We start from the raw sequence: 13,782 nt of genomic DNA on the forward strand, positions 1-13,782 counted from the left end.
AAGCCTTCCTTGGGTATACCAATCAGACTGACACATGCTTCACCCTTTACCCCTGCTGTGTCAGCCTGGCAGCATGGATGGGATGGGCTACACTACTCCTTGCCCCCATGGAAAGGAGATGAGGCACACAGCTGGGCTGAAGATGAGGACAGGATGAGGTCCATGCTTGTGTCTGCTTGCTGTGCAGCAGCATGAACATCTCCTTGGCTCCTGTTATTGTACACAGCACTGAAGGAGGGCAGGTATTTGAGGGGTAAGGATGGTGCCAGAAGCTCTGCTGATGGAAATGATATGGTAATATTGCTGTTTTCATTCATTAAACAAACCCAAAGTGAATCCCTTTTGCTTTTATTCAGCTATCATTTTGCTAAAAATACCGTATGAACTAATCCTCTCAATAAAGCTCATCTTTACATTATTGTCCTAAATCTAAGTTTCAAGGAGCTGGAAGTTCAGCTCCAGTAACAGCGTGTTCACTGGAGGTGATTACATTCCTCGTGTTAGCATGGAGGACCAGATAGGTGGGACTGGAAGTACTGACTGCCCTGGAAATTGTGGTGGTGGGCCTGCCCCCAGGGAAGGACACCTTTCCATGGCAGCGGCTGGCACTGCCTCAGGCTTTCCAAGACTTTCCCAATTGCCTATTCCACTGCAGATGGCCAGCTTGGAGCTGGGGGGGGAAGCTGTGGTCGCACCCCTTTTCTGTAGCTGATGATGTCCCTCCACCATTCAGTAGCCCCAGATCTTGGTTACTGCATGGCTACAAAGGCTTAGTCAAGGGTAGCACAACTTCTGCTGAGGCTGGGTGTCAAGGGGACCAACCTCACAGCAGGAAGAACAATGTTTGGATAACAATGCCTTCCAGTCCCTGGTGCCCAGGGCTTTCCACTTGTTGCTATACCCTGCACTGTGGTGACACTACCACGGTCTACCTGTCCAAGTTTCCTGATCACTGCACTCCTCTTACATAGGAGCTTCTGTTCAGGCACAGGTTTGGTCTGTGGACCTTGACAACTGAAAGCTCAGCCTAGAAATACAGCAACTGTCTGAGGAACTCACTGCCATCTGCATTATTTTGTCTGATTGAGCTTCCCAAGGTTTAGATCTTAGATTTTCCATCCAGTTACTGCAGGACTGTTTTATGGGAAAATGGATAAAAACGGTGTAGCCTCTTCAGAAACACTCAGCACGAACTGTGCTTTGTTTAAGCTCATCTGGTTCTCCAGGATTTTGGGATCTCAGACCAATGTAAGCAATGTCTTGTTTTTTTTAATGTTTCTTGGATAATTCTTCCTTTGTGTCTCCACATCAGATACTTACATCTTTCTATTTCTTAAATACACTCAGAAGCTCTTACTAGGGAAGGGAAAAATACTGTGGATCCTGTGTAATAAACATACTGACACTTAAAAGCATAGAAGCATTAAAATAACTGAAAGTCCTGAGCAATGTGGTAGGTCCACATATCCAAAAATGTCCATTTTAAGTAGTATGCTAGGTGCTGGATCATGAGCAGTGAGTGTGTGTGCCCAGCTAAGCAGCCTGACGAAAGTGGCCCCACCTCTCTCCCTATTAATAAAACATGGTAATCAAGCAAGAGGTGAGAATCCAGCTGTAAAGAATTCCTTTGGGTTGTTATTGTGCAGTTAGGGCAAAGGACACAATGTTATTGTAGAGATAAACTACAAAAACAGAGTCAGCTATAAATAGTTCGTTACCACTAAGGCTTTCCAAAAACACTACAGGGAGATTAGAGAAAGGTGCCCAGGAATTAGAAGTTTGCATCCATCCTTCCAGGATGACTTGAACTTTTGCTGGTGCATTTGGAATGTACTGGGTCTCTGCTGTGACTCTGAATTTATGCAGGTCCTGCAGCTTTTTTAAAATTTATTTTCACAGTAACAAAGTTGTCATTACCTTGGAAAGCCAGAAGCAGGAATTTGCTGAGACTAAATAATCATTCACATAAATATGAAATGTATATTGATTCTCCCATGGGGAGTTTGATCAGCTAGATATGCAGGATCATGGGGTATTTAGAACCTAAATTTACTTCTGTACCAAGTCATGCTGCTTTTACCCAAAGCTGTCCAGAAAATGTACAGAAATGACTCTATTGCCTTTTTTCCATACAAATATATGGTAGCCTTTTTGTTACACTGACCATCTTAGTAGTCTTCTAAGTTCCTCAGATCTCAGCAATAAAAATTATGCAGTAGAAAGGCTACAAAAGATGCTTGTTGGGAACATTTGATATACCAGCAAACTGAGAAATGGTATGAAAGTAGACAAAAAAGATGAATGTTAGAAACTCTGCAAGGAGGCTGTGGTGGGGTTGTGTTTTTTGTTTTTGTTTTTAATGAAAGTTCAACTTCAGAAGCAGAGAAGCAGACAGCTAGTGAGTGGCATCTCTCCAAGTCTTCATTGCAGTGACACTATCCTTAATATGGTTTAAAAGTTTCACCTTTAGTCTCACAAAAAAGCACGGGAAACTTTCACACAAAGCCCTTTTCCTAGTATTAAGAAATGTTTGCTTCCAGCTTGATGGAAATAGAGTCACAGGGGAGAGATGTACAACCGTGAGAAACCATGAACAAAACTGGTGTGATTTCCCTCATCTGTTCCAGGCAGGACTTGAGGTAGGTGCAGCTGATTAAAAAAACCAACTTGTGATTCACAGCTGTCCAATAACACAGGGAAGGAGGAATAAATGGATGATGCTTTTGTTTTATTAGGCCTTTACATCCATCTCTGGATATTTTTGATGCCTTTGATGGACTCAGCTTGTCTTATCTCGTGGCTGAAATGCATGGTTATTCTAAGTCATTAGCAAGGGTCCTGGCAAACATGCTGTGGGATAGAATCATAGAATCATCTGGGTTGGAAGGGACCTCTGAGATCATCAGGTCCAACCCTTGATCCACTACTACCGCAGTTACTAGGCCATGGCACTGAGTGCCACATCCAGTCTCTTTTTAAATATCTCCAGGGATGGAGAATCCACTACTTCCCAGGGCAGCCCATTCCAATGCCTGATCACCCTCTCCATAAATAAATTCTTTCTAATATCCAACCTAAACCTCCCCTGGCACAACTTAAGACCCTGCCCTCGTCTTGCTGAGAGTTGCCTGGGAAAAGAGACCAACCAAGGAAGGAAGGAAGGAAGGAAGGAAGGAAGGAAGCCCTTGCTGCTGGCTGCTGTGGGAATGAGCCTGCAGGAGCCCCAGGGGCTGTGAGCACCTAAATGCCATGTGCCCCCCACCCTCTGCACCAGGACAGCAGGAGGAAAAGCTGAGTGTGTGAGAATGAGCACAGGCTGCAGGCAGAGGATGGCTTCTCGTCATACTGTAACTTTTTTCCCTTCATCTGCTCAAAACTTCAGAGATATGGTCTTGTCTCAGCTGTAGTCATTACTGGTCTGGTTTGGATTTTTTTTCTCTCTCCTGTGAAGAGAGAAACAGAAGCCTATTTGCTGCTATTTTGCTTTCTTTTCACTCTCTGCTTTTTTTTTTTTTTTTTCTTCCTTGTTTGGATTTTCCCTTCTCTCCCTATGGCCCCATTTAGTCTTGCTGTTTCAGCTGCCGTCCTAGAGTTGAGTACAGATGCTCCTGGTTGTTGTATTCTATGTCTCCTAGAACTACATATATTTATATTTGTTCTTGGAACCAAGGGGATAAAAATATCCCAAAGGCCATGGAAATAGTGAGGGTGGGGGCTATAGTGCATTGTGCATTACTTTCATGAATTGCCAAAAGGTGGAAACCCTGTTGGCTGTAACTGACTTTTCTCATGTCTCAAAGTTAGCCTGTAGCTCATGAAGTTGATCTGAAGGCCTGGGAAAGAACATACTCCATTGAGGAGAGTTGTCACTTTTTGAAAGAAAAAAAGGAAACCTAGGGGAAAAAAAAAAAAAAAAAAAAAAAAAAAAAAAAAGATAAATAAAAAGATGAAAGTGGGTGACTAGAGGAAGAAGAAAGATTAAAAAAGCGAAAGAGAAAAAACAACAGCAACAAAACCCAAAACACAAAAACTGTCAGAGAAAAAGCTGCATGTGATTTAGTGTCCTGCCTTGGAATGTGATTGTTCCATGTGTGGGAGAGGGGAGTGTAAACACCTCTAATTGCTCCACAAAGAGGTCTCACTCTGCTCTTAAAATATTCACTATTTATTTGATTTCCAAAACTGAGCTCCCGAATCCGTTCCAGCCTGGCTTCTTAACAAGCTATGCTGTAACACTGTGAGCCCGGGAACATGCAGTATTTCTGGGGCTGGAGTCAGGCTTCTGCTCTCCAGCATGGAAGAGCCATGATTTTTGCACAGGAGAAGCAAACCCACAGGATGCAGCTGAAAAGTATGTCCCAGGTGAAGGGAGTGGTGCAGAATGACAAAGGACTCTGCCATCTTCTGCCGTGAGCTGAGCTTTGCCACTAAGATCTGTACAATGAACTTTGAGCTACTACTGCCCGGTTCTTTGTGGTGGTCCCTGCCACTGGGTCATGGGTTAGAGGAGGTAGAGATCCCCAGATGCAAGGCTGTGGAGATTCCTGCCCTTTCTGTTGCCATGGAGAGCTCAAGACTGGTGTAGGCAGTCTCCCAATCCTAGGATGTTGGGATGCTGAGTAGTTTGCACCCCTTCTGCTTAGGCTTATCCAGTCTATACCAGAGTTGTCTGGGGACTGAACATTTGGTGCAATGTGAAGCTGCATCAAGCAGTGAGACAATAGGCAGGGTGTATAATCGCTGCCCAAGCTTGTTTCCAGGCTCTCTTTTATTTAACAAAAGGCATGTATGTGTCTGCAGGAGATCAAAACGTAGGTCACGTTTTTCTGCACAGCTTTACCATGGAAGTGGTGCTGTAATTGGTGCTGTTACATAGTATGTCTTCAAACTGTTATATAGTATGTCACTGCCCCTCTGCTTGTAAGTGCCTCAAAAAAGGACTTGGAGGTTTTTAGGTGCTTGCCTGAAGCATTGGCAAAAGGTATCCAGGGCATTACAATGAAGTTATTTTGCAGGATTCAGTCAGAGTAGCTATTGATCCCAATGTCTCATGCTGTCACCCAGACATCTGTGAATGTTAGTGTAACACCATGAGCGTACAGGGATTGTGCCTTCTCCTCTAGACTAAATAGTTTTCATTCTCTTTCCAAAATAGCTGTGACATTTCAGCTTCTAAACAGAGCTCCAGCTGAGGATGCTCATGATTTCAATTTAATTGTACTTCTGTCTCTTTCTCCTCCTCTCCCTTTTCATCACCACTTCTGCCTCTGCTGTTTCCCTGGCTTGCTGCCTTCCCACTCTTTCCCCTCTCTCTTTCTGTTCATTCCTCTGCATCTATTTGTAATTCTTTTTTCTTCACCATCTTCCCTGGGTCCTTCTTCTCTTGCTTCTTTCCCAGTGTCAAAGAGCATATTTTTTTTTCTTTTTTTTTAATTGTACATATAGGATAAAATGTTTAAAATGCTGGTTGCACCCTGAGATCTGTCCTCAAATATTTAAAAGCATTCTTTCAAGAGGATACAGTTGCCGTTTTTGTATACAAATCCATCATCTTCCTGTCCTTAGATGTGTTCAGCTCTCCCAGCATATGGAGCTGAATTTCCAGGAAAACCTCAGGGAAGCTGGGAATTGCTTGCTGTAAAATAAATGCACTAATACACTCTCATTCATCTGTTACTGGGATATTTTAGATTTCTTTGACAAACTGGTGTCTTGTAGCTCACTGATGTAGTGACAAATATCAATAAGACACTTTTTAACAGAGAAATGAAAACACGGGTGAACACTAAGTAACTAAGATTGCTTTGATATCGTCTATTCCACAGTTGAACTGATTTTATTGAATGAATTTTCAGCTGTATGACCAGCAGTATAACACCAAGAAATGTCAGGAAGGCTCTCAGACGTCCACTGCTGTGACATTAGTGCTGATCTCTCTTTCAGCTGCTAGGTGTTCTGGCTTCTGATCTGGCAGGCTGAAATGAAAATACTGTGTCTGACAAGAGCACAATGCATGAGATGTGAGAAATTTTGCCAACCTACAGTGTGAAATTTTACTAACCATGCTTTCTTTTGGGGAAAGAAAGTAGCTCCAGAAGCAATATTGAAACAGCAGATTGAATTCTTACTCCTCTGAATCTGGTTTAGCTCCACTGGTTAACTAAAAGGTGGCTCTGGTAATTGCAGCAATGGCTTTCTGAAACAGGTAAAAAACGCTGAGCACATGTACATTGATTCATGGGTTATGAGGTGCTAACCCTCATGACTCACAATTGAGCTAATTGAGGGGTAAGGCTTGAGAAACACTGGAGTTTTAACATACCCTTGAGCAGAGCTGTGAGAGTAGCACACAAGCCAAGTATCAGGCTCGTTCCTTGTTCATTTGTCTTTATGGTGGTTCTTGTAGAGACAATCTCCTCCCTGGTCTCTGAAAGCTGCCAGAACAAACCATCTCACCTTTGGCATCTCGGCATGGCTGGCCCTCCTGTAAGCCCTGTTAGGATAAAAGCTCTTCTTGTTTTTGAAACCACCCATCAGACTTTGCCTCATCTCCTCAAACACAGACCTGAACACGAAGTCATGTAAGCTTGATTACTGCAAAGCAGCATAACAAAATTCCCCCCAAAGCATTTTCTGATGCAAGCACAGCATCAGATGCAGCACATCTACCTAGCAATGTGAATCTTTGCCAAGCTCACACCACAGCATCAGTCTTCACGTCTGTCACAAAGTTCATCCAGATGTATTGTCTGCACAGCAATCAAAGCCTTCCTTGGTCTGGATCTAACTTTTAGAAATGGCACTTCAAAATGATAGATGCCCATCGTCAAAGCTGTAGGTAAACAGAGACAAGGGTCTGCAGGAGATATGTTTGATGGGTGCTCCTCCTGTGATTTTTGCAAGAGAAGAGAGTGGTAAGGGACCTCCAGGACAAAGTGCAAAACAGCTGCAGTTGCACATCAGGTTTGGTCCAGTGAGTTCTGCACAAGATGTGCTCACATGCACACAAAATGCACCCCAGTCCTGGCTCCCCCTTTTCCTTCCTCCCCTCATTCAAACAAATAGTTAAACAGAAATATGAAATAACTTATTTTTCAGTAATTTTTGAGGAACAAAACCTGATTGTTTATCTTTTAAATATTTGGAAGGTTATGCAAAATTAAAATGAACAGGGTCATATAACAGTCTTTTTTAACAGGTAGATCCAATTAAAAAAAAATAACCCTGGATCTTGGACTGATGCAGTTTGTGAGCTCAGCTTTATTTACACTCTATAAAGGAAAGACCCTTGCAAATTTGATCTGTGCAGATGGTGAAGTAGTGCTTTGGAAAAGTAATTGAACATTACCACTTCTCTTTGCTAAAGGAGAGAGTTTACAGCTCTCTTTGAAACAACTTTCTACTCCTGCCATCCAGCAGAGAGGCTGCATCGCTCACCGCTGCTTTTTGCAACAGCTTCGGCGCTCTTTCCTATTTAACTCCCTGCATTACCCTTGCACCTATTAATCCATCACAGCCCGTGGTGGAAGCTGACATTTGTGGCTCCCCCGGCCCGAAGGAGTTAACTGGGCTTATTACATAATCTGTTTAACATTCGGGATGAATAGGAAACACTCGCCCCTCCTCTCTTACAATATGTTTGTGCTCTTTAAATCGCACTCCTCCCCGGCTCCTGCGGGTGAGCCCCGCGGTACTTGACATGCCCCGAGCTCCCCTCCCCACATGTGCCCGGGAGCACTCTCACGCCTGCCCGCAGCTTTGCCCCTCTCACACGCTGATGGTGTGACCGGCGTTGCACACCCACGCGTGTGTGTGCGCTGGGGAGTGTGTGGGGTGCGTGCACATGGGAAGCAAGGACTGAGGGGAAGGCGAGGCGGTCACATTTATAGGGAGTGCCAGCAGCCGTGGAGAAGTGTGAAAGCAAACTCTGCCGTCTCTCGGACTGCTGCAAGTGGACAGACACCCCCCCCCTCACATCATGCCATCTTTTGATGAGGTTTTGAAGGAAGCCGGGGAATTTGGAAGATTTCAGAAGAGGGTCTTTTTCCTCCTTTGCCAGACAGGCATAACCTTTTCTTTCCTCTTCACCAGCGTAGTTTTCCTTGGGCAGGCACCAGGCAGCTACTGGTGCAGGATCCCTGGGGCAGCTGAATTAAGCGAAAGATGTGGCTGGACACTAGAAGAGGAACGAAACTTCACGGTTCTGCCCCTACACCTGGGCAATGGGTCCTCCAGTGGGGAGTGCAAGAGGCTGGATGTGGTGTGGGACACCTCGGTCAGCTGTGCCAGCCCTCTCGTTCACTATATCAATCACAGCGTGGGCAACCTGCCACTCACAGCTTGCCAAGATGACTGGGTGTACAAACAGCCCCACTCATCCATCGTCAGCGAGGTAAGGAAAATCCCTGTCCTCTAATCAGAGGCTCCCAGCCCGGTATGGGATTACGGAGGCAAAATGCTGGAAGGGTCTTTGCTTTGGTGTCTGGTTTTCCTTCCTGGATTTGTTTTGTTCCAAGTCGCAAGCAAACTGGGACAACAAATATGATGAAGTGCCAGCATCAAATTTTAGGGAAAAGTGTGCTGGTCTGGAGGTTGGCTCTCCTATGCCACACAAATCCCAACATTTTACACAGAGATTTCTCAATCACAGAAAGACTGTCAGATTAAAAATTAGTGTTAAATCCTTACAGCTGAGGCTTCTGGTGCCCAGCTTTGGGCCAGCAACTTTGGTGGTATAAACTCCAAGTGTAGGTGATACCACTTGATGATCTGGGCCATTCTAAATTATCCATTCTCTGCATTGTCAGTCCTGAACATTTAAGTCTCCAGGTAATGAAAAAACCTGGTAGCAGACTGCCCTTCTGAGATCTGACACGAGTCAGCAGAAATGGCTGTGCTTACTAAAGAAAAAAAAAAGCAAGCACACATTGTTGGCCAAATCTATCATTTAGCTTTTCCTGAAATGTCAGAGAAGTGCAGGCTTTTATTGCTAGTGGTAAGTGCTGGCAAATGTAGTGACATTTTAAGGAGGCTATGGGAGACAATTTCAGATGCCTTCCTAGGAGATCCTCTGTGTAACTGTGTATAATATGTAATTGTGCAGTGCATTTGCTGTGGTCTGGCTCCAGCACAAAGGTTCCACACTAGGAGTGCAGGGATGCAAAACATGAAGTGTGCTTAGAGGGGTTGGCTAGGAAATCATCAAGATGCATTGCAAAATCTGTCAGCACAGCTGTGTGCCCTGTCAGACAGAGTCCTGCCTGTCTCATGAGCCTTCTGTTTCAGTTTTTAACTAGGTGCTTACACTGGAGCTGTGCCCTCCAAAACACAGAGCAGGGCAAAACAGGTGAAGCCCTGAGCAAGCACTCGACTGAAAAGCTATGCCTATGCTGACCTTTCAATTCACCATCCTTTCTCCATTCAGCTGGGACTGTTGGATCTGCTCACAGTCTTCAGGCTGTTCAGAGCAGCCTGAAGCTTTGTGCCTTGAGCCTGCATCCAAGCTGAGCAGTTTTAGCCAGGGTCTATGCTCAGGAGAAAATGAAGCAGAGCACCTGTCTGGCCCTAGAGCAAAGCTTCAGAACTGGTTTTTGTGTGCAGTCACCGAAATCAAGGCTGTTCAGAGAGATGCAAATGACACATGCAGAGCTGGTTTCAAACTCAGGTCCTCAGCTTTGCCCATGCTGGCAGTGGCTGTGTGGGCAGGAGGATGAACGCTTCCCAGGAGCCATAGCTTGGCTCTGGAATAAATGGCAGCAGGTGGCCATGGTGGGAAGGTTGTGCTGGTGTCTCTGAAGTGTCTCTGCTGGGGGATTGTGCAGGCTTAGATCATGGGTCTTGTACCTGGGCAGTCTGTGGTCTGTGCTAGCCATTCTCCTGAGCTTCAAAATAAAAATGCAGAGACTCTTTCTCTTTTCTTGTTCCTTCCCCCACCCCCACCCCTTTAGCCTTGCACTAGGTGAAAGCATGTAAGTTGTGTCCATAAGACTGTGCTCAGAGTCCATTTATAGCAGCAATTGCTCTATTTAGCAGAACCACTGTGATTTTCCAGCAGCTCTGAGCCACTGAGTACAGCTAAGAGAAAACTAAATCAGTGTTTGTGTTGCAGCAATAAATGGGAGTGAAAGGTTCAATGTTCTCTGGCAAACACCTTGTCCAGCTGTACCTTCTTCCTCTCTTTTCCTGAGGAGACCTGCCAGGCACAGGGGAAGGATGAGGGTTGAAGGCATGCTTGGGAAGTGCTCCCCATCCATGCTCCCAAAGGTGTACACTGGGAAAACCACAGAGTTAGAGTCTGCAAGTAGTGACAAGCTGGGACTTTCTGCCCCCCTGTGCTGGGGCAGCAGGCTCCATCCTCAGTGTCACTGCTGCTCCTGGAAGGATTCTTGTTGGCCAGTTGCACCTCAGCCAGAGGGAGCTTGGCTGTGACCTGTGGCACTTGTGTCCTGGTCCCAGTTTTGCAACATTTGACAGATAAATCACATCCCATGAGGTTTGGATTCTTCATCTAGAAAGAAAGCTTGTGCCATGCATGTCCTGGCTCAATTGCTTTAAAATCAGCTACTGAAAGGAGCTAGGTGTCTGGTTAATGCTTTTTATGCACAGCAAAGACAATTTAAATCCCATATTTAATTTAAGTCTTCTCTCGCTCAGTTGAGGCTCTAAAAAATTATGACTCGATTTAAGCAGATTTGTGCCCTGTTTAATGAGCTCACTAGAGAGATCTTTTTATTCTTGTAACTGCCTCATTTTGTCCATGTATGCAGAAATGTTTCTGTTTCTTTCAACTATATTAAAACTTCTGGCACTTTATGTCTGGCTGAATTAACAGCGGAAGTGACTGGGAAGACAAAGTTAAAAGGATGAATTACATGATGGTCTGAAGGACATATGCTCAGGCAGAAAGACTGAATATGGAGAGGGAAAAAGTAAATCAGGACACTGAAGGAGCTCTTCCAGGCCTATGCCAAGCAGTGATCTGGTGTGGATTTGCTGTGTGGCAGGAGAGGCAGAGGGAAAATGCGGGCATGTACAGCCTTGCTGAGTAAAGATGTCATATCACAGAGCAGGTCTGGCAGCCAAACCACAGGTTTGAGCACTCTAAAGAAGCTAAATCGTACAGCTGAAGGAACTGATTTATGAGGAGTTGGGAAATGAATGGTTTTGCAATGGTTCATTGCTCTGATTGGTGTATGACTGGAGCATGTTGCTCACTGTCTGCTCTCTCTTGTCCTAGCTATCTTCTGTAAAGGTGTTCACAGTAGTGTCTGCAGGAGGAAGCAGAGGAAAAAGGGGGAATGTGTACTGATAAAAAGTACACTGATAAAAAGTTCTGCTGCTTTGTAAGCAGAACGTGGGGTGCCTGCTGGATCGTCTGCTCTTTTGGGAGTTCTGAGTCTCACTGCTGGGCTACAGCAGGGTTCTGGGAGAACACACCAGTGTTTTTCTGAAGAAGAGGAAAATCTATTCAGAAATCAACACAGGAGCAACACATGGCAAAGCCAGTCAGCTTGGTATAGTGACAGGGGAAAGAGCACTGCTAAAAATTCCCTTTTAAAATCTATTTTTTAAATTTTTTTTTTTTAAATGTCTAACGGGTCTGTGCTCCACAGCTTTCAGGCTTTTCTGAGAGTCCAATCCAGAGCAGAGGAGGAGTTGTCTACTGGTGCTGTACACACACAGCCCAGCACTATGTTGCCTGAATCAGAGCTAAGCAAACCAGAGCTGGGATGATGTAAAGGCTCTGAGAAACTAGCAAAGTTCTCCACTATGTGTAAAACTTGGCAGTCACCCCTCCAGCTCAATGGTGTTGTAGGTGGTGGATCTGTGCAGACGACCTTGGCCCTGGGCAGTCTCCTCCCATTTATCTGAGCACGTCTTGCACAACTCCCTGTGAAACTGGAAGACCCCGCTGCATGCGTCAGCGGCGGGACGGGAACCCAGTGGCTTCTCAGATTTTGCTTGGAGAGGGAGGCTGAGGGGGTAATTATCGAGCTAAATACCATTCCTGGCTCTTGCCATCTGATGCCATCTGAAATGCTGGTGGCTGTAGCAGGTGGCTGGCACTGCTCGAGAAGGAAGGCTGGTGACAGCAGCACCTCTCACATGAGGAGGAGAGGAGGAAAGGATGGCCCTTCTGAGCAGCAGATGGAGAAGTAAGAGGAGCAAGGGTACTGGGGCATGTGCTTGTGTGTTGCAGTGCACTGGGGAGGCTGCAGCTTCATGCTATGGCCTGAGTGTCTGAAAGGGAGCCTGGGTCATCTCCTGTGCCCTGAAACACTTGAAGTAGGAAGCATGTTGCCTGCCATGTGTCCTGCCAGGTGAGCTTTATGAGGGACACAAGTATCCAGGACATGCGGAAGTCGATCAACATAATTTCTCCAGGAAACTGTGCTGAAGACAGAGTTACTGACCTTTAATACTGCTGGAGTTTGGCACTAAGTACTGTTGTCCCCGTGGAGAAAATCTGGTGCTCTGAGAAAAGGTGGCAGGTGATAGTTTGCAGAGCACTTTTGCTCAGACATTTTTGGTGGTGATGACTCCTGGAGGCATGTGCAGGAATTGCTTCTCCAGGTTGAATGGCCTGTGCTGGTGGATGAAAGGAGCAGGGAAGTTTGGATGATCACAGACAGCTACAGCACAGCTGGCATATTGTAGGTTTAGCAGCCTTTGTTGGCAGGAGTCCATCAGAAGGGACCAGTTCCAATATGCTTCATCTGCAGCAAGTCTTCATGCCGTTGATGATGTCATTTCAAGACCTGGCAACAATTTATTGCCAAAGCGTGAGGCCTGATGAGGTGGACAAATCTGAACATATCCCACTGCATCTGCTAGGAATAAATCTTCTCACTTCTCTGCTTGTCAGCTGTCTTGGAAAATACTAGTCAGACAGCATGTACAGAGAAACCTGTAAGCAAAGCAATAATATTTGGTCTCATGGCTTTCACAGGCCTTCAGGGCAGTGGATAACATGGCAGTCAAACTCAGGATGGAGAAATCACAGCTGGTTCTTTTGCTGCCCTACACCAAGAAAATCATCAACACAATTCACCCTCAAATTGTTGATATAGTGTGATTATTGTCACTGCTATGGCAGTTCCCTCTCTTCAACTGTCATGGTGAAGTTAAACTTAAGTAAAGGAAGAAAAGAGAAAAAGTGAAGGCAGAGGAGCAGAGGGAGCAGCTATTGCCGAATCTCTGAAAGTCTTCTAATCTTTCTCCATGTCAAATTGGCTGGAGCAGTTCCTTACACAGAAAACCCCAATGTTGTTACATTTCTGTCAATGCCATCAAGACACCTAGTATTGGCTGGGGATTTGGACCTTGATTTTTCTTCATGTTTTTAGGACAGCTGCTGTTTTCCAGCTTTTAGGAAATTATAAGTTTCTCCACCTTTCTCTTGCTTTGACCATGGATATAAGAAAAAAGAAGATAGAACAGATCTTCTGGCCAAGGAGGCTCAATGCATTCAGGTGAGCAGCAGGGACACAGAGATACCAACTGGTACCTTGGGCCATCCACAGGTGAGAAACTTCCAAAGTTTTCTTAGCTAAGCTGTGCCTCAGGCCTTGAGCCACAGGGACTGACTCCATTGTCTGGCTAAGTTGTCAGCCTGAAACAAGACATGGAGAAAGACACTGCGTTAGCACGGACAGAAGCTTGGACAGAAAGAGAAAAAAAAGGGCAATGTCTCCCATTCCATAGCATGTGATTGCAGGGTGTATTGTTGCAGTAAGGATGAGTGAAAGATAGAGGCTTGACAACCCAGAGAACAAGGGAGAT

The 13,782-nt window shown here is 45.2% G+C and overlaps 1 protein-coding gene across 1 annotated transcript in view; it reads left to right on the top strand.

Moving 5' to 3' along the window:
• The first annotated feature begins 7,708 nt into the window (after nt 1-7,708).
• Nucleotides 7,709-13,782, top strand: part of SLC22A3 (solute carrier family 22 member 3) — a 30,002-nt gene continuing 23,928 nt past the window's right edge. The window contains exon 1 of the mRNA XM_008490186.2: nt 7,709-8,392. Within this exon, the coding sequence (XP_008488408.2) occupies nt 7,979-8,392 (414 nt within the window). The 5' untranslated portion in view covers nt 7,709-7,978. The remainder of the gene's footprint in view (nt 8,393-13,782) is intronic.

Source organism: Calypte anna, chromosome 3 (genome assembly GCF_003957555.1).
Source record: "Calypte anna isolate BGI_N300 chromosome 3, bCalAnn1_v1.p, whole genome shotgun sequence".
NCBI lineage: Eukaryota > Metazoa > Chordata > Aves > Apodiformes > Trochilidae > Calypte > Calypte anna.